Source organism: Falco biarmicus, chromosome 1, assembly GCF_023638135.1.
Source record: "Falco biarmicus isolate bFalBia1 chromosome 1, bFalBia1.pri, whole genome shotgun sequence".
Classification (NCBI taxonomy): Eukaryota; Metazoa; Chordata; class Aves; order Falconiformes; family Falconidae; genus Falco; species Falco biarmicus.
In genome coordinates, this window is record NC_079288.1 from 76,186,026 (window position 1) to 76,213,017 (window position 26,992).

The 26,992-nt window shown below is 37.6% G+C and overlaps 1 protein-coding gene across 8 annotated transcripts in view; it reads right to left on the bottom strand.

Moving 5' to 3' along the window:
• The window catches only part of PPP2R2C (protein phosphatase 2 regulatory subunit Bgamma), a 207,442-nt gene that overhangs the window by 21,054 nt on the left and 159,396 nt on the right, over positions 1 to 26,992 (bottom strand). For all 8 annotated transcript variants that reach the window (XM_056360902.1, XM_056360930.1, XM_056360919.1 and 5 more), the window contains one exon: positions 13,913 to 14,077. In XM_056360902.1, the coding sequence (XP_056216877.1) occupies positions 13,913 to 14,077 (165 nt within the window). The remainder of the gene's footprint in view (positions 1 to 13,912; positions 14,078 to 26,992) is intronic.

The window sequence follows — 26,992 nt, forward strand, 5'->3', positions numbered from 1 at the left end:
AAGTCAAAGACTTTTCAGGTTTTCAGGCCCTGCCAGTGAGAGGGCTGGATGGACACAAGAAGTTGGGAGGGGACACGGCCAGGACAGGTGACCCAAACTAGCCAGAGATATTCTGTACCATGGGATGGCATGCTCAGTATATAAACTGGGACGAGCTGTCCAGGGGCTGCCGATTGCTGCTCGGGGACTGGCTGGACATCAGTCAGCAGATGGTGAGCAGTTTTATTGTGCATTACTTGCTCTTTTTTTTCCTTTTGGATTTTATTCCTCTTTCTCCCTCTTTCTCCTTTCCATTACAATTGATGTTATTACTATTGTGTTTTATTTTATTTTATTTATTAATCTTTACTTAAGTCAACCCACAAGTTTTGCCTTTTTGCCAGATCTCCTCCCCATCCCTCTGGGGGTTTGGGGCAGGGGGGAGTGAGCAAGTGGCTGCATGGTACTTAGTTGCTGGCTGGGGTTAAACCACAAGACCCTGTCACACAAAAGGCGTACACGTGGTCTCACAACAGTTTTGGCATTCCCAGGAGAAGTGCTAACTCAAAGCCTGCCCTGCTTGCCAGAACCAGCTGGCCAGTCTGCAGGCTACTCACTGGTCATGTCTGAAGGCGTCTGAGACTAAACACGCGAATTCTGAAAAGCAACTGCAAATTGTGATTACCTCTTCCTGAGGTCAGCAGAAAAAAGACAGTGATTTACCATGTGGACACATGAACTACTTAGCTGATATGCAGTTGCTGAAATTTCTGGAAAGCACTAACCTCATTGTCTGTGCTGGTGAAATACTGCTTACAGTACCTCCATACAGGGAACTCCAGCTCCTGTAGCTGGGAGACTGGTCATCCCTGTTCAATTGCACATACTAATGATACTGGATAACTCACATTGAATTGCAGGAACTCAAAAAAACTGGTATTAGTGTGCTCTACTTCATCTGCTGCAAGTCCACTAATCACCAAGTTCTCTTCATTCTTCCCCAGAAAGCCAGCATTTACTCTAGCCCTGCCTACCAGGTGCCTAGAGCACCTCTGTTGTTCTCCTGCAGGTATCTGTGGCCCCGTGTTCCAAATGACTTTATATGGTGAACCTCAGTAGAAAGTCAGGCTTTCTGAGTCTTTCAGTTCTCAGCAAAATCAGTAGGGTTTTGGCACCCGTGTCTAGAATATTCTTTGAAAACTGGCAATTTGGTGAGTGTCATTTTCAAGTTTCAAAAGCAGGTGAAGAAAAGCTATGATATGAGACATGAAAATGTGCTGAAAGTAGAACAACTTTTTACTGTCAGTCAAAACAGAGTTTTTGTGTAGTCCACTGGAACATTCCTCTCTCAATTAATTTATCTATGACTATGATTCAGACTGTTGAAAGCAACAAGGTTACAGTTTCCATCAGGTGAAATAATGTTCTACTGAAAGTTAAGGGTGAGCATGTGGGCGAAGTAAGTGGGGTAATGCAAAAAATTACAGGCAATTTTCTTTGGGGGTGGGCAGTAGAATGCAGCCAGGCGTGCACATGAGAATAAGGTCTATATTTGAACATGTACCACACATCTAAATGGTAATGAACTACTTCAAAAAGGGTGAAAAAAACTTTTCTTTTCAGACAGATTGTAAACGAACAACTTTAAATAGCTCTTCAAAAATTTGCCTAGACATTCTGCAAAGCAGGTATTTTGTAATTATCCTGTCAGATTTTCAACAGAATTCTGATGAGCACAAAGCAATTATCGTTTCTTATACCTCTTCCCCTTAATCTGTCCAAACTATGTTCTTGGCTGGCATGAATTTCATCCTCCTAATTATGATGTGAAGTTGCTATTAAAATAAGGAAAGAAAAAAAAAAAAAAAGCGCACCACCACCCTAACTGAACTACACCTTCATTTATAGCTGAGATATATCTTCTTGGATCTATGTGTCTTGTTCCCATGATTAGAAGAGTAATATTTGCACCTGGATACTCTGTATTTTGTTAATTAATGAGATTAAACTATTTAATCCTTTATCTGCACGGTTTGTTGCTTTTCCATCCTTACCACAGTAAGTATTAGAAAGACTTAGATCAATTAACTGCAGAAACCAATGCAGGCATGAAACCTTCATATCACTACAGAAAAATAGACTAGTAGAAATAATTAGTAGCAGCAATTTTTTGCATATAGCTCCTATAGTCAGTATAACCAGGACAGGAAAATTGTTACAGGAAATTACCAGCAGTTCCCAGTGCTAGAGAAAGCTTAGCAACATATGCCTGAGCAACCAAAACAAGGCATTGGGCTCAGAAAATGAAGGTGAGACACAGCGTTCTTGGGCCTTAGCTATTTCTGGTTTAGCATCAACATAAGGTTATGGATACACTGCAAGAAAGCATAACCTTCATTCAGTTTCTAATACAAGTTGAGTAATTGGTGACTGAACAGCAGTGACAGACACGTGACTTGGAGTTCAGTTTGGACAAGCAATTCAAATTCAACCCTGGCCTCTTCAAGCTTATAGGAGAAAACATGTACTAGCCCACTGTTCACAAAACCAGGTTTGCCAGCCTGCACTGGAAACACATTTTCTGTTCATTACAGTTTAGACTTTGCTTTTGGAGGCTGCTCTTATGCCAGGGGGCAATCAGCACTCAAACCAGGAGACCTGAAATCTAGCCTACTTTTCTATATTGAAATAAAACTTGTTTGATCAGGACTTGGAATCAGAACTTTATTGAGATTAGGTTACAAATTCATCATACTATTTGACTAATTTCTTGACTAACTTCTTAATAACCAACTTTTGCCATGAAGAAGGGTATTTAAGTTTCTTGAAAACCATGTTCTTGATAATCTTCACAGTACTAATTTTATCAAAGACACAAAGCTACCTGTCTAGTTGCAAACTAATGGAACACAGGAGTTGCAAATGGTGGGGTGTGCTGAGCTTTCACCTGACACTGCTAGATTTAGATATGACCTTGACAATAGCACTACAGAACAGAGAAATACCATGGGATTACAGAGGGAAACTGAGCATATCTCTGAGTACAGCTAGTGCTGGAGAGAAGCCTTCAAGGAAGACATCATTCCCACCCCTTACTCCATTAGGAGATACATGGATAAGCTGGGAAGTCTGCTTAGGGAAATAAAAATCCTCAGCCCGTTTCTGTGCAGCTTCCTGCTCACAAGTTAGAAAACAGGGTAGTGTTTCAAAGAAGTCCAGACTTCAGAAAGAAGGATGGATTGTATGAAGGATACTTGCCAGAGCACTGTTTTCCTAAATTTTGAAGAAAATCATCAGCATAAAAATATGCTGCTTCTTTCTCAAAAGGAACTGCCATCTGCTGAAAAATAAACTCTCACATCTTGTAAAAAATTTTTTTTCAGTGTTGCTTGAATTTTTCTAATCTAATGTAGACATAGAGACTCCCCTTAGAATCAGTAGGACAGAAAAGGCATCTCTAAGGTGTGCATTTATGACGCAGATATATATGCAGATGTCTAAAGTTAAAAAAAAAAGGCCAGGAACAGCTAGAATGGGTGGGAAGGTCCATCTCACTCAGCTTCCCGTCTAGACACTAGCCAAACAAAAGCAGATGTTGGGCAGTAGCTAAGAAGCTTGTGGCGTACACGCTTCCCACTAACACCGCTGTGGCTCTCAAGTCAGTGAGCTGCACTCTGGGTGTCATAGCTGCTGCCACTGCAACTTACCACTTACTTTAATATTGCTGTGATTCCACAAACTTGAAAGCTATACATTTTGGACAAGACACATCCAATTAAAAAAAAAAAAAAAAACAAAACAAAAAAACCCAAAACAAAACACAAAAACACCCCACCCAAACTAATCTTCAAATTCATTTCTAAACAAGAACTAATGATTGACAAAATTTAGAGCTACGCATGTGAGTGTAACCTTTCTTATACATGCTGTTTCTCAGTTTTACATTAATTGCCAAAAAAATCTGATAATGAGGAGACTGGAATGTCTCACTCCACTCAACACACACCACACAAACTGCAAGGGCCGTGAGGGTGAGGGCATGCTTTGAAATCCCACTATAATGGTCTGGAGAGAGACCTGGTAGCCACCGATACTGCCTTCCTCTTCAGCTTTGCGAGCTACCTTTCACTGCTGTATGATATTCCAGTTTCTCTAATATGTAATTGTGAAAGAGGGATATTGAACAGCTAAGAACACAGGAAAGTGATAAATCAAACAGCATTACTGTGTGCACTCCACCGAAAAACAGTGAGTAGAATGTAACTAACAATTACCCCAACAATAGCCAAGAATAACTCAGCCTCATAAAACATAAACCCCAAGGTTCACCTAAAAGGTTTTTCTCTTTTGCTGTCCTATCTCCAAAGATGCACATTTTTTTATGGAGTCATTGGTATTCTCCAGATGCCAGAACCACGGAAAATTAATATTTTATTTGCTGGGCAGAGCTTTAATCATTGCAGGGTGTAAATTCTGGTATATGTGAACTTTAAAAAATAATCATAGTGCTAAAAATGGCTCATATGGTGGGTGCAGTGTCACAATCCAATACAGCATACAAAATCCTGTATTCCTCCCAAAATCATCGCAACAAGGAGTATGCACGAATCTCTGCATTATAATATAGGACCTTCAGGAATTCCTCAGCTGAATTTTCAACATTCCTTCCACTTCTTTTCCTCTTACCTTCACACTTTTGCCTGGATGAAGTAAAAACACAAGCACCTGCAGCAGTGTTGCAAGACAAATAGTTCCAAAATACAAACACAAGTAAAATTTTTAAAAACAGAAAAAAGAATTATCTATTTAAAGGGAAAGCAGTAACAGTATCTGAGGTAATACGGGGCAGGGGTTAGAAAAGCTACCTAAAATAATGAAAGTTTATCTGGAGCTACTTTTCACTTTCAGTCAGAATTTGTAAGTGAATTATTCAGTTAAAAAAATCTTTCATTGCTTTTAAGAGAGCAAAACAGCGTACAAACTTTGGTAAAATTTTGTTATTGTGGTCTGAGCACTTCATGATAACTGCAAGGGTCTACTGTTAAATATCAGTAAACAAAACAAAGAGAAACCGAGAATTAGCAAGGAAGAAGCCTCTTGATGCTAACACTGTGTACTCCTTAAGGCATAAAGGTATGAACCTTGAAAATTTCTGTTACTGCTGACCAATAGCAGAACTATGGATAAACCCAACTTTTTGCTATTACAAAGCCAAATATATTTAACAAGAAAAGCAAAGATGAATGATGCTTACATATATTGTAGAATCTGTGATTATCTAGGGGGAAACAAAAACCAAACCAGGGAAAACTTGAAGATGAAAGTTTATCAGCTCCACAGATTTGGTAAGAAATTCCATCATTCATAGGATAAAATTGTAAGCAGTTTTAAATAGTCATTCCCTATAGCAGAAAAACAAAGCTATTTTCTTTCTATGTCTGAACAAATAATATCTTATTAAAGCTTTCTTTCTAGGATATGGCTTACAGTTTCCTGTCCTGAAAACTTCTGGTTTTATAGCATTTAAGTGTTGTTACTTAGATTTCAGTTCTAGGAAATCCTGCACCATGAAATAACTCTCTCCCTCCCTCCGAAGACCAAAAATGGGTGCAGAAAATCATTGGATTCCTGTTCAAGGGTCACAGCTACAAATGGGTGAAGACAGTTTTGGCAACACTGGAAAAAGAGGCAGTGGGGTTAATGAGGAGGGAGAGGACTGTAGAGGTCAGTCAGCAAAAATGCTAGAACGAGAGAGGGAAAATAATTTTCTTTTTTATTATCCAAGCATGCAAAGAGTCTGCAGCTAGGCTGAATTAAGGACTTACTACAGACAACCTCTGAGTTATACAGGTACACACACAACAGGTGTATTTCAACTGGATGTGAAATACTAGTAGTGGATCAGGTAAACTCCCAGCGGGCTTTAAATTTCATGAAAACAGAAAACAGATGTTCCAAGCCAAAAAAATTATCCTCTAATTTAAGTCTCTCTTTTATTTTAGATCCCAAATGAAAATGGCTGTGATACCTGAATAAAACCTACTAGAAAACAGTACTTGGAAATGTATGGAATTTCACCCATCTTGACAGACCAGCCACAGCAACTTGCAAAAGGAACAAAACCAATATGCTCTCCTTATAGCTGCTACATAAACACTTCTAAACTTTTTTTCCTGAAATACATGGCTATACTAATCAAATATTTCTCACAAAACATGATCCTAAGCTAAAAATCCTACAATTCAACTGCACTCTAATACGTTTAGATGGTAAATTAGCACCATCCCCGAGGACAGCTGTGATTTGCTCCACCACACATATTCCATAAGGTTTAGTATAAAAACCCTAAATATCACTGAATTTATATAAAAATACTAATCACATTCATTTTTTCAACTCCATGATAGTTGTTCATATCGTTCAATACAGAAAGCATGGGGTGGGGTGGGGTGTGTGTGTGCCATTTAATTCAAGATGTGCTCACATCTTGAACTATGTGAAGTTTTGGTCTTATCTCTAATGTGGTAGAGGTCTCAAGAAGACACAAAAATGGGCAATAACAACAACCACAAGTATCAAATGACTTCCATGCAGGGAGCGACTAAATAGACTGGGGTGTCTCAGCCTAGGAAAGACTGAGGGGTTTGTGATTAAAAGTGGCATGGAAAGGATGAATAGGGAACGACAGTTCACTTTGTACACTGTCTCTTCCAATCAACAAATAGGGGTCATCAAGTGAAACTAGGAAAGGGTAAGCACAGAGCGGATGGTTCTTCATCCTATTCCTAATTAAGCTGCTAAAGACTTTACTGAAAGATATTGCCAATAGTAAAAACTATACACATGTTCAAAAGTAACTGCACAAGTTCAAGAAAAAAACCCCACAAACATGCATTTGAGTATTGTTAAATGCAGTAAGTTCACTCTCGTTAAAGTCTATGAACCCCAAGTTTCCAACTGCAAAGTGCAGAGGCTAAAAATTATACATTTGCTCTGTTCTTGTATTTCCTGTTAACATCGCTACTGCCCACTATCAGAGCCAGAATACTGGGCTAGAAGGACCTCTGTTCTCCCGGGTATAGTCATTATTATGCACTGTTAAAATACACTTTAGGATTTCATTACAAAAGAGTTCCTGAGTTCACTCTAAGTGAATCAAGACCAACTGCAAAGCTCTCTTTGAAATTCATGTCCATTCATGCCTTTTACCTTCATTATTTATGATACTTGTTTGATTTACTATTACTATTTACTTATCTTTCACTATCTCTGAATGTTTTACTGTTTTCTATTAAGCCAATCCGCTCTTACATTCACCTCCTTCAGAAATTTTCTTCCAAGATCAGGACGTTCTGCTAACGTGACAATCCTGCCTTCATGGTCTCCACTAATTTAAAGGGTTCTACAAGTGTAGAAATTTTTGATTCTACGTTCATAAGCAATCTAAAACACAATATACTTCATGACTTATACAGTAAAACAACTAAACACACTATTTAGCATTTGATATTACCATAGCCTGTATTTGCTTATACTGTTTTAAACTGAAAAAGCAGTATCTTTTTGTATGTCAATTTTCTATTTGTTTTTTTATAATTTAGAGAGCATCTCTCCTCGTGCCCTGGTCACTTACACATCGTCTTCATTGAGTAGAAGCAAGCTTCTGAAGTTACCTCCACACCACACACTGAAATACCACCTACCATAAAGCATTCCTTTATCCAATGACACAATATTAAAACTAGGCTTCTCATCAATACCTCTAGAGAGTATGGCTTTTAAAAGCAGAGCCAATCAATATTTAAGAATCTGTTTTACCATCTGCAGTGAGTTGTTGCAGCCTGTCACAAACCACAAGGGATAGTGCATTAGTGCTTGAAAGGGAAAGGCAGATCAATAGCTAAAGATCAGTGGGTGGGAGCTTCACTACAGAGTTGCTTTTATTAATGTAACTTAGCCAGTGAGTTTGTTAATAAAGAGAAATGCTGCTAAAGAGAGCAAGGAAGTGAAAAACCACAAAGCTAATCTAAAAGATCAAGCCTCTTTAAACCTCGGTCTCACAATAACTTATGTGCGTGTTTAATGCCGTGCATTGTGAGCAATCCCATGGAGTTAATGAGACATAAAACTACTACTTCTCTATAGCCAAATCCATGCGTAAGTCTTTCCAAACTTGATAAGTAAGGTGAGTGATAAGTGGGGATTTTTTCCCCCTAGTGAAACAGGATCTTGAAAGAATAATGTTGAAGACATTGAAAAGCAGCATTTGTTGCTATTACAAAATTAAGCAAACAAGACAGGGATTTTAATAGACTGAATAATTAAAGCATTCTTACAGCAATTATTTGTTTTATCTGTGTGTGGTTGGGGAAGAGGGGTTAATGAAACACCTCTTCAATCATAAATCATTTACCATTGCTTCAGGCTTTTCTCTTTCCTCTTACGATTTGATAGCTAGGAATACACAAATCAGGTTTTTTCCTTCCTCTGATTTAATTTTAACATATCTTGCACAACTGGAGGAAATATTACATAGACATAATTGCATTTCTGTATGAACACTTCTGAATTTTAATTAGCCATGTTTTAAATGTCTTTATTATACATTCATCCAAACTGCACAGAATGGAAGCTTTACAGCCATGCTAAAGGCAATGTTCTACCAAATTTCAATGGGATTCCTGCACAAGGAAGGATCCCTTCCAGGATCTAGTTTAGCATGCGTGAAATTGTAGTAACAGATCTTTAGTGACAGTCATAATTACAAAATTATCAGAATACAGGCACATTTTTTCATTGGGGATATAAAATCACCAATGAATATATGCCTTTGTAGTGCATGCTTACAAAATAAATCCAGAATTAGGATAAGCAGAACAAGCCTTTACTGAAGCACAGAGTCAAATCATTACGGAAGCTTAGATAAGTTTCACTCCTGTCACATGAAACCTTGCAGATTTTGCCTGAAGTGGACATTACTTTGACAGTGGCCTCTCAATGCACAAAGGAGAATGGAGACTGTCTCTTTCTCAGATGATAGCCTGACATGAGACCAGATGCAGAAATAAAAAGCGTACTTTAGATGTAACGCTTACACTGAAGAAAAACAAGTTGTCTCTTTTCCAGTCATACAATAGCTGTCATTCATTTGGAAAGGTCAATATTAATTAGCAAATCCAGCAGGGATAGTCTGTCACAGGCCTTTTTGTGCATCTGGTTGTTCTCTGTTGCAAATGAAAGATAATCCATATTCAGCTAGAGGTCTGAAAGCTGTCTTGTCTGAAATGCCAACCTCCTTTAAATGACTGGTATATATAATTCATCTATTTTGAAAAATTCAACATGTTGAAGTAGATTATCCTTGATTTCTGTTTTGGCTGCTTCCACAGTTCTGAATTCTGAAGTTTAAAATCAAAGGTAATCTCAAAAAACCCAGAAGATAACCGAACTGAGTTACATGCCAGACTGACAGAATAGTGGTACTTATCCTTGGGGAAGGGCTGGCATTTCTTTCATGCCTGGATTTAAAATAAAAACGTGGAAAAGGACTTTGGGTGGCATCTTTGGGTCACAAACCAAATGCCAAATTCACTCTGCATTGCTCCATAGATCATTTTATACTTTTCAGATATTGATTACCTATGCCATGGAATCGGGAAGGCACCAGCTGAGTTGCTTTGTCCCTTTCAGGGAGAGTCCAGAGAAGACAGCTGTTAGGACATCTACAAATGCTTCTTCAGTCAAAGGGAGGGGGGCTTTAAATGGCTCCTGCTACAGACCCAGATGTCAGAAGCTTATGAAGTCTGTATGGAGGACGGAAAGCATGAACTAACAGAGACAGAGGCTAACTGCATTATGCAGCCTAAAGGTCTGTATTTTGAAGACCACCATGGCACATGGAACAATAAACCTGAAACTGCAGCTCCTCTTTCCTTGAAGTGTTTTGTTGTAAATTTTGCACAAGGGTAATGGATAATTAGAAACAGGGGTTTAGCCTACAAATACGTATTAAGAAATTAACACTAAAAAAAATCCTTAAAGCAACATATGGAATTTAAACAAATTACAACTTCAGAAGTGTGCAATGACTTTAATATATTAAGGCTATTACATGGAATATCAATAGGAGTTATATTCCAGTGATTTAAATTTCCATGTTTCATAACTATACAGTTCCTATTTACCACTTAATACTGAATTTAATAATTCTGATTAATTACTGAAAAAGCTCTTCATTTTTCTTCATTTTTTCCAACGTCACATGCTCAAGCTCAGTTTTCTTTAGCTGACTGCTTTACTAGATGATCTGTTGAAACAAGGTCTCTATCTGGTCTGCAAGTTGTTTGGAAGAATGTTATCTCCATGCACATTTATAAGGAGCTCTGAACAGAATATTAGCAAGAAAAGATCAAAACCAAATTAGCAACTATTTGCTAATTGGACAGTTGCATATTGTACTGCTGAAGTATTTTCCAGTCCGGATGCTCTTACTGCAACAGTACCCTCACACTTTTCTTCCTTTTCACCTGAATCCCTTGCATGAGAATTTGTGGTATCCGGGGTGGGGGGTATTTCTTTTATTTCTTGGATGTTCCCAGCTAACTGCTCTAATAAGAATACTTTTGCAGCTGCTAGTTTCCCTTGTTCTGCTGCTGTCACACATTTCCCATATACTGACTTCTTTCTACGCTGCATTGCCATGCACGTTGCCTGAATAACACCTCAAGGATGACCTTTGGGTATTTTGCCACATATGTTATTTAGATGAAAGCTTCCAGATTATTTAAATTAATCCCCTATTTCTTCCTGCTTGAGTCTGACTTTCATACCTGTTTTAAATCTTCACCTATAACCCCATGGACTGCAAGGACACCTTCTTCCATATTCCCATCCCTGCAATATTCTAAATAAGCAGAAATATTAATCTCTTTTTTTCACCTCCTCTCCAGAATATTTTGATCGAATTATGTCCCACTACTTGGAAAGTCTGATAATAATACAGAACACTATTACGTACTTATCTCCCCTATGGTTACAGATTGGGCTTTCCTGGATATCCATTTGTAATGGCCACATATGCTTTGCTTCTGGTTGCTCACTCAGCATTGCATGATCTATTAAAGAGGTGTTCTAAGAAGCAGTTTCAGGTAGTCTATTAGAAAAACAACACATTTTTATCACACCTTATCGGTATCTCAATGACCATTTAACATTCAGCTACAGACCTCATATTTTTTCAATGCCTTATGGATAGATTTGGTTCTGAGATAATTTTTCTAAGGGACAGAGGTCCCCATTACAACTCATCACACAAATTGGCAGCTTGCTAATAAATCTCAGCATAGGCATCAAGGATGAGTAGATATGGAAGAAGTCTCTTGTCTCTTCCACATCAGAGCCATAAAAGATTTCTAAGGGAAACCTTGTAGTGTTGCTATCACTACTGCCAAACAAACAGATTTTGCCAGTGAGCTTAGCAAACCAGAATTCTTCAAGAACACTGTAGTTTATTAACATCTTGTGCCAGTCACACTATACATACTAATATGTAATTTATTTATACAGTATGACACAGTAATTATTCACGGCACTCTCTAGACTTGTAATAACAGAAGGGCCCTTCCCCCAAAAGCTGCAACCAACTTCAACCAAGCCACAGAGATTTGGATAACAAAGGGCCTGAAAAAGGAGTAGACCAAAAAGTTCATATGCTTCGCATCCAGGTATTTTTTCTAAGTTTTACATTGTATCTTTTATCCCTAAAAATAGGCACACCATTACAACATCGGAACAGCATCTGAAATAGCGATGTTAGACTGAATTGAGAAAATAGGGTTGCATTGCAGAACATGAGAGGTTACAGTGACTATAGTTGTAGCTGTTTTGGTTCAGAAGTGAAGTTAGTTATGAGGAAAGATTGAAAGGTGAGCTGAGCTAGGAGAATAGAGTACTGATCATGAACATATAGCACGTGTAAAGCAACTGTAGAGAGGAATCTGATGCACAGTAAAGATACTGGAGAGGCAATCGTGCAAATATTTGATTTTGCTGACTGATTGTTTATTTATTATATATTCTTTCAGGTTGCTATGGGCTTTATATAATTAGTTTTTCTTGCCTCTGAGAGCTATACTCAAACCACTCCAGTCAGCACTACATGGGCCTATTTCTCTTAACACTTCGCAGTTCTACCATGGCTGTATCAATTTTGTATTATACACACTCAGCCTCTCAATGAGCTTGACTTGAGTTCAGTGCAGCAATGCTACATTAAATGACTATTTTCTAACTCACAGATCTGGAAAATGGGGTTTAATCAATGACCATGAGACCTTGCATTCCCTTCTGGCACAAAATGCCTTCTTTCATCCAGGCTTACTGTATTGTTGTTTAATAAGTTATGATTGGCATTTGGCACTGAGTTACAGGGGTACAGAGGCCTTATTAGCAGGAAGAAAGGAAAGCATTATGGAACAAAACAATTAAGTGGGACAAGATAACTCAACAGCGATGTGCTAGACTGTGTCATGCTCATATTTCACTTCATGTCATAGAATTCCCCCTACAAGCACAAGAGGATATAGCTAACAAAGGTAAACCACTCCTCTGCTTAGGAAATGGTCCTGAAAGGTTGTTTTCTGTAATAGGAGACCACATCCTAAGAGGTTCTGAGCATGTGCACTTCTCCTTGTGGCCAAAAGGCCTAGTCATAGGCTCTTAACTACATTTACTTCAGTTAAAAAAATAGCTATGTGCTAAATCTGTGCACTACTTGTATCTCACTTAAATATTCAAATGTTTTCTTCCTCCTCTCCTGCCCTACTAATAAGATCTGCCTAGCTCAAAAGGTTCAAGAAGGGTATCAAACCTCTTATGTGGCTCTGGCACTAAGAGGATTTCTCTTGAATTTCCTTTCCAGTGTTTCAACATTGCAAAAGAAACTAAAGACCCAATTCTGTGAGACAGAAGTGTCCTGGAAGCCCCAGCCTCGAAGGTGGCTAAAGCAGAGCAACCACAGTTCAATCACCAGGTTCTCAGCTCCTCATAGATACCAGCCAATACCTTTGTCTGGTGGTTTTCAGTCTCAGAAGATCAGTAATAAAGAGGTGGTCTGCACAAGGCAAAGTGGCTAGACTTGCCAGATTACTGGTGGGAAGAACCATATTCTCTTTTATCTAGACTATGATCCAATATAGTAAAACATTAGGAACATGCATTTTCCTTCATCCTTTGAGAACACAGACAGTCCCATGGTTTTAACACTTTGCTTTCTTGTTCTTATGCAAGTTTCAGATGTGAACTGTCATGAATTGGTGGGTCCATCTCAAAGTCTCACATGCTACATAAAATCACTTTAGGACAGATGACACCTTCCATACTAACACAGTATCTTCCCTGTCCCTCGTGTCCCCCTCCCCCAATTACTTATTTCCTCTGTATCTGTATTTACAGACACACTATTGAAAAAGTACATACAGGGAACGCTGCACTAAATTTTTAGGGATGATGCTGATATTTTTTAATCCAGAAAATGGATTCAAAATTTTGAATGCTATTTGAATGTCAAAATTTACTTGCTGCAGTATTTAGAACAGCAGTGGTGTATTCAAACAGTATGCTTATCTACTTGAAATACCTCCCCCAGCCCTCTGATATTTCATTTGAAAGGAATCGTCTCTCTTTTGCTAGAGAGTTGTGGGTTCTTCACTGGTTCCTACAGTAAGAACCACAAGGGCAACCAGTCACAGACATGACTTATCAAGTTCATAGGTAATACTTGTATAGATGAGAAAATTTTCTTCCTTTTGATGTTTTATTTTCAAGTGTGCCTGCAACAGAGAAGCTAATACGCTGAGGTATGCACACATATACATGCTGTCCATGGATAATAAGAATTTAATGACATCTGGGGCTCAATGAAGCAAGGACTTACGCTTGGAATGTTTGTCACAGAGGGCTGATGCCCTCATGTCACAGAGTCTCAGGGATCCTTTGCTGCTGCTGTAGACAAAGAGATTGCAGTGATGGGGATGGAACTCAGAGGCTGTAATCACTTCCGTCAGGTCTTCCATATTGGCTGGCTTTATATCTACAATATCTGAATGGAAGTTTCATTAAGGAAAATGCAGTTGTTCACAGGTAAACCATGACTCCTACTGCCTTCTTGAAAGAAGCATGTAAATGTCCATAGATTTAACACTTTTAGATAAAGATGTACCCATTTGTTCGGCAGTAGGGTGTTTTTAAATTTCCATACCTGCCCCTTCTATGCCAAAGAGCCACTAGATACCAATGGTTTTACAGCAGATGCTATTAGTGGGTCAACATGTGCCCATACTGTGCAGAGACATCAAAGAAACAGTATTCCAGGGGATATAGAATTCTCACCTTCATTAAAAGTAACAAAGAGCAGGTAGCTATATCTCCTGTAGTTGCTATTGAAATCACTGCTCTGTCGCAGATAATACTGATTGATAGGGAACAATGCACAGCTCAGATCTGCTCACTTCAGTAAAAGCTCACTGGCTTTTATGACCATGCAAATTAAGCTAAAAAATACACATAGCTTAAGTTAAAAGCCTCAAACAATGAATGTACTTCTCTTGCAAAGGCAAATGTGGCAAACACAGAAGCACTTATGTAAATAGTTTTGTGTGAATATATACTAATATAACCTCCTTTCTAAAAACAAAATTGTGGGCAGTATTGATTGTGCTATTTGAATACTTGTGAAAAAAGCATCTGAAACTGCATTCTTGGGGTTTTGTATGAATGATGCTCACTACTGAAATCAATATGAATTTCTAGTGTCAGAGAATTGTAGATCTGTCATTTAAGTGAACATATCTGGAAAAAAAAATACATCAAAGATCTAGTTTCCCAAGCACAAACCTGTCAGCTGGATAACCAAAAATTATCCACACAGAGTACAGCTCACATACTGCCTCTCTAGCACTTATATATCCACCCATACATATTACCTGCCTTGATGAGCCTAAAACCCCAGACCCGATTGGCGTGTATTTGGAGGAGAAGGCCAGCCTGTGGAATATTGCTTATAAAGAAAAGAATGAAAGAAAAAGTCCCATGAGGGGGCCGTAAGAAGAGTAGATGCAGAAACATAAAATGAAAGGGATATATATGTAAAGTAGTACATTTAAATAAGATTGTACATTTTCATACGGCCCTCAGCAATCCACTGTAGATAAGCCATCCAAATGTTAACAAATCCTTCGAACAAGAAGAAGAGTAACATTACCCTACTTTATTGACGAGGCTATGCGAGAGGCAATAAAGGATTTGCATAAGATCACATGGGAAATGCATGACAGAACAAATTCAGATCTACTGAGTCCTAGTTCAGTGCACTAAACACAAATCATCTCTGTGCCTGGATTCCCTGAACATAAAATTTGAATCAGCTGATGTTCAAAATTTAAACATCTCAGAGGACAAGATAAATGAGAAAATCTGTTTTACTGATGGCAAGAGGAATCACATATCATGATACTAAGCCTGTTTCTGTTCCCACTGTGCCTGCTTCCCAACTGGAAGACCTTTGATTGATTTCTGTGGGAATGCAGTACAGTCTATCACCACCTTTACATTCTATACTTTGATCTTTCCCAAAAATGCAGATCTGGGATGCTACAATGAAATAAAACATAATACAAAAGATTCAGAATAATTATCTTGATGAGTTTGTACAGACAAATACATCATAGTGATGCCTTTTTTTTTTTTTTTTTTTTTTTTTTTTACACAGAGTGATTTAAAAAAGAAAATATCAGCAAAACTATGAATATCTTGTGACATTTAATAACAACCGGGAATGAATTAATGTTGCATTTCAACTGCATTCCCACTTACTTGCACTATCACATTTGCATTCATCTCTAAGAATCCATCCTGATTAATATTAGCGCAATGAATGTTAAGATGTAGCAACATTGACTTACCCATTTTATAAAGCATCACTAAATATTTCTTGAAAATAAACTGGAAAAAATAACCCTTATTTGGTTATTTGTATCTGGTAAATCTGTCTCAAGAAATATCTTTAAGTAAAAGCAATTGCTTTCAGTGACTGAATCACTTTCAGAGTTCAGAGAAATTATAGTAACTCAATACATGAATTTTACCTCTCAGCAGAGAGATGAATAATTGCTGAGTGATGAGAAAGATATAAAATATAAATAGAGTATGTGAAACAGCCACGGTAGAGTATCATTTTTCTGGATGCTGAAGACAATATTGATGAATTTTCCTTCATTGCATGAAATGAATAACCTTATGCTGAATAATGAAATTAAATATTCCATTCTCCTGCCAGAAAAGCAGAAAATACTTGAAACAGACTGCATTTCCTGATGTGATCTAAATCTCCACTGAGAAAGAAACTTATCGCCTACTGAGGATCATAAAGAAAATGCACCACTGAAAATTCATCCTTTCGTTAGATTTAGAAAAATTAAAACAATAACACTTGTATTGATGTAAACAATCAAGGGAATAGAGAGTTGCAGAAGAGATTTACCCCAAATGCATTTGTAATAATAGATGGAAAAACAGCCCTTGCTTTGACAGCCACAGAACCCAATGGATCAAAAGAAGAACATGTCACACAAAAGAACATTTTCCTCCTCTCATGATTTTTGCCATCTATTTGAAAACAATCAAGTACAGCTTGACATGTGATGTGTAGGAACTGTATTTAAACTAGCGTACATGGTAAGGGCAAGCATCTCCCATGAGACATTTCACATTTCTATTTTTCCATCTTCCCTTTGTGTCTTTTTCTTCCTTTTAAGCATAACGTTGCACAGCAGGAAAATATATAAAAAACTGGACCAAACAGTGTGCTTCAGAAACAGGCCCTTTGGTGAACTTGAAGAGCTCAAAGAAGAGGGAATCTGGCAGAAACTGATTAAATGAAAATTCCATTGCTAAAGGGAAAAGTATTCCAATGGCATAAATCTGTAGAGTCTTCTCCTATGCTATCATCTTCCCTCGCAATCACATCTCGTGGAGATGTCTTGAGTGGGGCATGGTCCCTCTCCCCCAGTTCATTCACATCTCAAATACCAGTCACATTTGACTGCTGTTGTGCCACATACAACATGGTTCATTTTCAGAGCATGTACAAAAACAACTAGGACCAAAGCTATCTAAGACAGAAAGACCAAAGAGTTCACCATTGGCAGTGCACTATAATACATTTCTGTTGTCCTAAAAAAGCTGGGGTTCTCATGCATGAACAGGGTAGTAACTGCCCCTAAGAAAATGAAAAAGGTCCTTACACTGCTTTGACTCCCACAAGTGCTTACCAAGAATAAGGCATTTTGATCCCTAGTAGATAACTACACTAAGGAAAAGCTGAACTGGTACGTTGCCAGCCATGGGCTGGAATGCACTGGCAAGTATTTTAATTCATTAACGTTAAAACAAGGAACAGAAAGTATATTCTTGCTTGTGAAAAACAGAACAGGTGTGTCTCTCCTAACCCAACCATTTGCTGTCTTACATACCCAGCCTCCCCTCCAAAATGGAAATTAAAGGTCTAGTTTGCTTGGAGACCACAACAGCGAGACATGACGCTCTTAGAGTTGAGTTAGTAGTTACAAGTCCAGGAGTTAATTTTGGGAAAACATACAAAGATACTCTAAGGCAATGCAAGCTTTAACTTTGGCTAAGAGTGTCTATATTCTTTCCCAAAATTATTCAGGAACAAAGGTATAACATAGGAGAGCAAGTAGGCAGGACAGAACCTGACTGAGAGGAGAAAGGAGGCTTTAGGGAAAGATCTGAGGGAGGGGAGGGAGGGAAGCAAAGCAGTGGGAAAGGAAGGAGGAAAGAGCATAAGGAAAGGCATGATTAACAACCTGCAATGATACACAGTGAGGGATGCAACCCAAGCACGCAATTCAGTTATATGGTATGTTTAGTTCTAATCCAGTATTTTTTGCTGCTGTTGTGCAGCTGATAGTAAAATGAGGATGAAAGGAGGAACAAAATTTGTTCCCCTGCTTCTGGGCCACTGATGTAACAGAAATACCCTCCTCTGGGAGAAATCACTCCATAAAGTTCTTTTTAGTGCAGGTTACAAAGATGGCCCTTACCTTGATCCAAAATTTACATTAATCAGGCTTCTCCTCTTGATCAGCTAGAATATAAATGAGCAAGCTTGCTTTATGCTCATGCCAAAATATGTATAATGAGAATATGGAAAATACATAGGGTTCCTGCTGAGCAAAAAAGGTTCCAGAATAAGTCTCCTTGTACAATAATGGAAACATAGCAGCCTCCTCAAAACAGATTAAATTCCCTTTGAAGAGAACAGTATGCATAAAGAAATAGCTGCTTCGTCTTCCTGAAACCATCAAGGAATTCTACAAGAAACTGAATTCTGTAGAAAACAAACTTGCAACTCACAAGCTATAGTATATAAAGGACTGAATTTTGTATCATTACTTTGGAATCATTTTTATATGACTTGTGAGTTCACTACAAGAAGGAAATAATTTGTACGGTCAGATGACAGCTACAGAAAAAAAAATTAATTGGCCCCATTTATTGAAATGCAATGGAGGAGGGAGGCTTTCTTTAGAAAGCCAGACAGAATTTTCCATTATAACTTCACAAGAAAACCAAAATTCTCATCTTTCTAATTTCAATATATGCTGATGTGACACTTCATTTTTACCCCTGCGTGGGACTTGGGTTTTTGCAATTTTTAAGCACTTTCAAAAAATAAACTTCAGCATAACATAGCTTCTCAAACCTGGCTGCTCCCTGTGTTTTCCACAGGTTTGTTCCAGCTCCTAATTTTGTCTGCATCTCACACCTACGTTCCAGTGTAGTCCTAGAAAGATTCACTGACTAGCAGTTGAAATCAATAACAATTCATAGAAGCTGCCAGGGCTTCAGCTCAGGGTAATTGATTACTGTGGTCCTGCTGTGGCTCTACACTTAATATAAGCATTTCTCTGAGTGGTTTCCTCTGTTAGTCATTTAATGCACACTATTTTCATTACAAGGAGGGAACTGTGATGCTTACAAATCAAGCTCTACCAGTTTTACACTTCCTACATGGTGATTATATCATTCCTATACCATGTGCCAGCTGAGGGAATTAATTCCAAATAGCTACTTTTCTTCCAGGTTGTTTACATCACTGAGGCAGGGACAGAATCAGGCCTCAGTATGCTTGACATCATGGTGTGATTATATCAATCCTATTCTGAAAGAAAGAATCAAACCTAACTTGTAAATAACCAGCCACTTACTCCTTTCTTCTCATTTCTCAAAGATATACCATCTGTTTTGACTGCTGAATAACAATTCTACAATTGGCATGTCACGACACTGTTAGATAGGGTCCAGCTTCTGAATCTCTGTCTTTCAGACCTGTTGTCCAAGAGTCAAGGGTTTCTGGAATAGATTGTCAATAGGTTAATGGATTTGGCCTTTTCTTCAAATTCCAGTGTTTTACCTTAGGCAGAGAGATGACCCAGTATTTATATTCTAAGTACTCCTAATAGCCTCAGTGTCAATGCTTTTATCACACAGCATTCACACCACTGCTTGACTAAAAGCATGTACATGTACATTTTTTTTAAAAGCCCAGAGAGTTGCAATTACATTGTCTGTACCATTTGACTCTTTTGAAACACAAAACCAGAAACTGCTGCATAAGTGTGAGCTCCTTCAAGCTGTCTTGAACGTAATGTCTGTTAATGCAAGGTATTGATCCATACCGAAAATTACTTGGTAGTACAATGTCAGCCCAATTCCATTTTTAATTCCATTGTCTTTAAAATGATTCTTCAGGCATCATACTGGAGTTGGGACCTCTAGCAACAGTCTCACACTAGCAGTGATTTCTAAAAATATCAATTTAAATGGGTTGACTTTGCCAATAAAATGTCTCCATCCAAGTTGTTTACATGGTGCTATTATGATAGTAGAGAGGCTTCTGACAGCTTTTTTGTTTTTCCTGTATTTTTCCTCATATCAGGATTATGAGGTACAGGAAAAGTAAAAACTGCTATGGGGCCTGTTAGCTGTATGTGGATAGCCAAGTCACAGTCAATTACGTTAGGCACTGTGCAAGCGTAAAGTAAAGGGGTTGCTTATAATATAAAGAACAAATACAAGTGTTGACAAAAAAGAGATTAAGTAATGTTACACAGTTCTGCGGGCTTCTGAGGTTTCTTAAGGATTACAGCCTAAAGTTAGATAAAAAAAGAAGATGTTACTGGAAGAAGAAAAGACATGGTCATAGCTAAGAGGCTGTAGTAGCAATAAACTTCCCAGCTACTCAGCTAGAAGTAGCCATGAAAGAGAATTTGGCCATGTTAGGTAAACAAGAGGTATAAAAACTAAGCTACCGTTGAGCTCTAGCTCACCCAGAGATAGGACGATATATTCAGTACAACCTACTGTCTTATTAGTAATACACATTTATACAGTGCGGATAATAAGGTCTGCACGCTACAGTGGTGCTCCTTGGGCAACAGCCTCACATTTATGCTCTGCATACCACTCTCAGTACAAGACGGCACGTGCTTCCTCACAATCTATTATCTAAAGCTTCAGCTAGATGCATGCCTAATTGAGCTCTCTTATTTCTGTCTTCCAATATTATAAACTTACAAAACATGAGGAACACAGAGGTTAACATTCAGACCCTTTAAATGTGTTCAGGAACCAAGATGTCACTGGTTTAACCGGCAGCTGATAGGAACCAGACTCCCTAAGGACTCAGGGACTAACAAGATTTGTTCAAGGCTGAACAGGAAGCCAGGGACAGAAATTAAATACTAAACTTCTGAACCAAAGATGCAAATCCTGGACTTTCCGTTTCAAGTTTCATTCAGAATTGGAGATACTTGGCAAGAAATTAAAAGTAGTATTAGGAAATGTTTTCCATTCATTAAAGTTCAAAGCAAAGGAGAGTCAGTATCAATGTCGATGTTTTACAGAGAATGAAACTGAGTCATGAAGTGGCAAAGACTTGGCAAAGGTCAGCTTAAGGGCCAGCAATAGTTCCAGATTCTGATTTAGTGGTCTCTCCCCTCCCTGCCCACAGTACTCCAGGCATGTGTGTATTCTCATATTCTCTTCTTGGTTAGTTGGTTTTGAGAGGTTCTTTCGTTGTTATTATTACACTTTTGGAATTTTTCCCCAGAATGCTGATTAGTCTAAAGACTCATTCTGATCTTTGTAACATCAGAATTACTTTGTATTCCCATTATCTCAGTAGAATAAAAACAGAAAGCAGCAAGAAAGCCCCAAGTCTGCATTACACAATTACTTGAAAAAAGAATCAACATATTTTAAATGTACTTAGTCAAATTTTAGGAAATTGTTTTTACTGCCATACATTCAGAAAATGTCACAGACTTTGCTGTATGCGAGTTGGAGAGAAGCAAATCTAATATATGAGAACCTGCCTATGGAGTAGCTGCAACATTTACAAGCATTGAAAGCAGAGAACTGTAGAATAGCACTGCTAGGAATATTTAAAACTGTGCAAGTTACACCCAAACTTTCTCATAGAAAGGCCTGTTCATACACATTGCAACCATTAATATACTTGCAGAATAATTAATTCAGAAGTAGATACTGGAAAATTTTAATTTATTTAAGAACTGGATTTTTGGCTTGGTTTTTTTCTGAACAGAATGCCTACATTTTCCTCTATAGACACAGTCACATGCCTGCTTCAGCAACAACCATATGCATATTCAAATTTTCAAGAGCAAAGAAATCATTATGTGCATATACACAGCTGAGAGCAAAATTAAGTGGATGAGTCAACAGAGGAAGACCTGCCTTTCTAAATGCATATCTGCGTTTTTCTGTGTACAGTACTCAATCACTGAAAGACTGCAAAGTCATATTTAGTTGAAATATTTGCATATTAATTAATTATGTGTCTGAAATTATTGTGGGATGCTTAAAGTTACATTTAGAACATAAATACCAGAAGAGCCTCAGGTACATATAAATTATTAATAGGTGAGACCTATTAAGTCACCTAGCTCAGCTTCTTTCAGGCAGTACTATTCTACGTAGTATAAGTGGCACCATGTACCACATACTAGCCCGGGTTCCAAGAAAAGAGTGCAACTTCATAAGGCAAGGACAAATTATAAACTAAACCAATATTTAATCATTCATAAACCTGCTTTCCTGAAATCAATGAGATGTCTAAAAGAGGACTGAGAGGGATCTACTTGGTTTGCTGAATCCGATCCCTGGCAGTACAGACGAAATCCAACATTGTCACAAACGAGTATTTCTCTGTAATACCAGGGACTGGATTCAGCAAACCAAGTAGATCCCTCTCAGTCCTCCTTTAGACATCTCAATTTCGGAATATATAACTTCCTAAACTCCATCTTAAAAGTAGCCAGGGATTGTTTCCCACATAACTTGGAGAGAAGAGATAAAATGTCTTCTCTTTTTTTTTTTTTTTTTTTTTTTTAATGAATAACCTATTCAGTAACAGTAAAACCATCAAGACATTTCTTCCTTATAATTATTAAAATCCCATGAAGCTGAGGAAGATCTGCTTATCAAAAGGCAGACACAGAACTTCCAGCTGGAGGGTATAGAATTTTTAGAGCATTTTATGGAAATTTTTCTTTTCCAATGTGCAATTCACTCTTCTATATACCTTTCAGAAAACCCCAATACAGCAGTATTTGTACCCCAGTAGAGTAGAATAATTCCATGTTTTAACTGAAGTTACAATTCAAGTCACAAAGGACTAATTTTTTGCATGATTTAGCTAGCTCAAAGTGCCTTCTACAGCCTAACACACTGCCCTTCCCTTCATGTTTGTTATGGAAGTAGTCAAATAAAACCATCTTCAAAATACCCAGATACTTCTGAAAAATAGGTACTTTAGAAATACTGATAATGGCTTATGTTCAGAATTTATACTGGTGTTTCTGACTGCAACTAACTTTGCACTGCCAAGAAATCCCTGAAGATGAGCAATGTGAAAATGAAAATGAGGAGTTCCATAGTGAAAGTTTTCTAAATCATCTATATTAAATTATACAAGTCAACCAATTAAAACCTTTTGGCAGCACTTATTACCTAGTTGCTCAATTTATGTGAAAGGATTTACAAAAATACCCATCACCTTGGTCTCTAGGCACTGAAGAGAAATACAGATTCCAGGAGTTTGAAACACCAGGATTATTCCCCAAGGCAAAGGGGTTCGATATTCACAGCTTTCTGCCTGTTTGCTCGGTGTGCTTTCAGAACATTGATTCCAGGCAAGTCACACTGCCTGTAGTCAGTATGAAAATAGTCCAAATGGACTTATTCCTAACTCTGGTGCTGTAACTTTGCTAATATTAATATTCCTTTATTTACAGAGCATTTTTATTCCAAAGGCCCTAAAAGTGACCTCCCTTAGCTACTGCAATTTCATGTGCAATGGCACTACTAAAGTGTAGTCTTTGCCAGTTTGTGTTACGACAACAGAAAAGAGAAACTTCTACATTAATAGAAGTACCCTGGCTACTTAAATATTGACAAAATCTTCCATGGTCTCAGGTTTTAAAGACTCAGAGGAACACAGAGGGACAGACTGCAAGCTTTACAATACCTGAGACAACTGTGTGAGCATTTTTTATGACATCTCTGTTCTTGCATGGAATACTCTTCAAGAGAAAAGATTTTAGCCAATCAGCAAAGCAAGTTACTTTTTTTTTTTTCTTCATGTTAATATTCTGCAAAAGATTGTGCTTTGCAAGGTTAATTTCAAGTCCAAACTCACATGGGAATGTGAATAATTAGACTCATTTAAGAGAATTCGCCCCTCTGGCAGAGCTGATTAAATTATTTATACATTATCTTTTCGTATAATTGTACCTAGAATTGTGTAAATGTTTGGGGTTTTTTTCCTAACTTTCAATAAATTCATAATACATGTTTTTCAAGTTGGATACATCACCTGCACCTGTGACAACAGAGAATGGCTCATTTCTAAAACGCTTCAATGAGAAATTAATCCAGAGGGAAATAGAAGCATGCAATTTAAAAGCTTCCACAATGACACCATACCGATTAAAACTCATCAACTGAAGAAATAAAATCAGTAAGACAATAAATCTTGGAGTGAATCCTGTTACCTATTTCCACAGGACTGCAGCCACATTACACTAAAATACGAGTGCTACTTAGCTGAGAATCAGCTCCGTGATGTGACCCTTTATCTGTAATTAAATACTCCTTGCTCTAGTTCCCAAGCCTCTCTTTGCTAAGGATCTCAGATTTTGGATAAAACCTGAAAATCCCGTCAGAATAAACCACTAGGGTGAAAAAGGAGATCTGGCTGGTGATGCTAACGTTCATTTCAGTTCTACTAAGTGCTCTTTCTCTCTTTGATAGCAATAAACTTGAGAAAGCTTGAGATAATGATATTTCAAAGGGCATTCCTGGTACAAAATAGTAACTTGTTTGCTGCAGTCCCAATTAAACTGGAAACCAATTGGTTCTGTGGAGGTCTGTGAAAAGACATCTTTGCATCTATTGTAAAATTCTAAGTATCTTCTATAGTTACATTGCTTAGGTAACTCTACAAACATATGAACACAGTGAAATTCCAGCTGCGTTCTTTAATGTACTATTAAAGCAATCCAAAATGGCTTTTAAGGGCTCAGGATTTCACACTATTCTTTATAATTTGCTGCAAGTCCAGTTAATTCCCCCCCCCCCCCCCTTTTTGCAATTCACTATACAGTTTCAAAAAACAAGAGTATTTTAATGCCTCTGGTTATGTTTTTCTTTTACCTCTGCAGCAACAAAATAATAGGTATGGGTCTCTATTTGGAGATAAATGCATTAGAGAAGAAAGTGGGTTAGATGAAGAAATCCATTAAACGGATAACATAATCACATACTTATTCATTCAAGTTGTGTATGGACAGGAGTGATAAGTAAGAAAATTACGTATTCTGATTAGCAAATTAATATTTTTATTAAACAATAAATCTGCAGTGCAGTAATTATCCCAAGGCTATAGCTGTGCTCAAATCACCTTAACTTCTTTAAAAGCAACTCCAGAAAAAGGGAGAGACTGGTCTTTGCCAAGAATGCAAAGGCCTCAGCTGTAATTAGTTTTTCACAGCCAGGCTCCACTCTTCCAATTTATTTATTTTTGGAGGATGGCTAGATAGCATATATTTCCATAGCACTATCCCATGCCTGAAGACACCAAGATCTGACACTCCAGCTGTGTATCATTTGCTTTTGCTGCAATGTACATTTCAGCTGTATGGCAGGAGAGTCTCAGACAGTGATTCAATGCTAAAAAAATACTGTTTAACTACCTCTGATACCACTACTTTGGCTATCAGACATGCTCCTTCATCCAATTCTGACTGGCTTATAGTCAAATTCCTGAGATAGAAGTCAAGTTAAGGTGATGAGAATAGTTTAAAAGCAATTGCTTCTGACAAGGATCATCAAGTATTGTCTGTCAAGAAATAAAACCAAACAAAAATCTTGAACTACCACTATTGCAAATTTATTCACATTTTCACAGCTCCCTAAATCTGGACTTAAAGACTCCTAAAAGATACTGAGAATTCTCTGTATTTCTTGAAAACAAGTCATCCTCGAGGTCCTTATAGACCCTACTCACACAGCCTTACTGCTATAATTATCACGTATTATTTGAATTACAGCAGTTAGTTATAAAGACTGTAATTTGCACCAGATAACATACAAACACACAACTGTTCCTGCTCTGAAAAGCTTAAAAGCTGTATCCAATTAACATATTCTACACTAGATGATGACCACATCAGAAATAATGTTGTGTCCAAGCTGGGTGTAGCTCTACCTCAACAGAAGCACAAGAACCAATTCAATGCCTGTTGCAGAAGCTGTATCTGTCAGTGTTTACAGGACAGAGTCATTTCGGTGCTTCTAGAAATGCAGTTCTCTCTTGGCACTTTGCACTAGGGACACAGAATTTTTCTTACAAATGAGTCTGTTGAGAGTTCATGAAAACCTTCATTTACTATTGGGATTCTATACAGTTCAGAGATGACAACTTGCAGTTACACATACTTACTTATTTACTTATTTTATTCCTCAATTGACACTAAAAACATTTCTTGTGTGAATTTAATAAAAGAATACCTACTGTATTCTTCCTAACAGGTAGCAAAAGCACACATCAAGGACTTTCCCAGCTACGACATTTCTAAAATCCTCATTCTAGTGGTCACATGAGATACTTTGTTTAAAGCTTAAAATTATTTACTTCATGCCACATTTGGCTACAGTAGTTACAAAGAACAGGTGCCTGATGCATTGTTTAATTACACGCTCATGGAGTCAGCATGGTCCCCAGCCTAGCAGTCAGAGAATTCTTTCCCTCTTTTATATTATTCTTAATTATTATTTATCTAGTATTACATAGACGATTAGGGTGGACCCCTACAGAATCTAAAACAATTTAAAGAAAATCAGGCTTTTTTTGATCACTGATACCTAGTGATAATACTGCTTAACAACTCCATTAAAATTGTGATAGGGTTTTATTCTGTTAAGCACTGTCTTTCTGCAGTTTAATGTATACCAAAATACTCTTACTACAGTACATACACAATTTCAACATTTGAATTCTCTCTAGCTTTGCTTGTTCATATAGGTAAGGTGTGGTATGTAGTTAATATTTTAACATAAAGTGGTTACTGTACTTTGTTCAAACCATCACAGTTTGAGACTTAATGTTACAAACGTCTTATAAAGGAAATGCAAACTAATGTATGAAAAAAATATAAGAGAAGCCAAAATGCATTTCACTATACCTTTTTTTGTCTCCAAAAGTACCGATTAAATTTACTTTAACTCTTACATTGGCTAATGAAGACTCAGTCACCTTCCTATCTCCTGGGATGAAGCTTAAACTTGATATTTGGAAATTCAAGCTATTCTACACCCACCTGACTGCAAATCTGTGTCTTGATTTTCATCC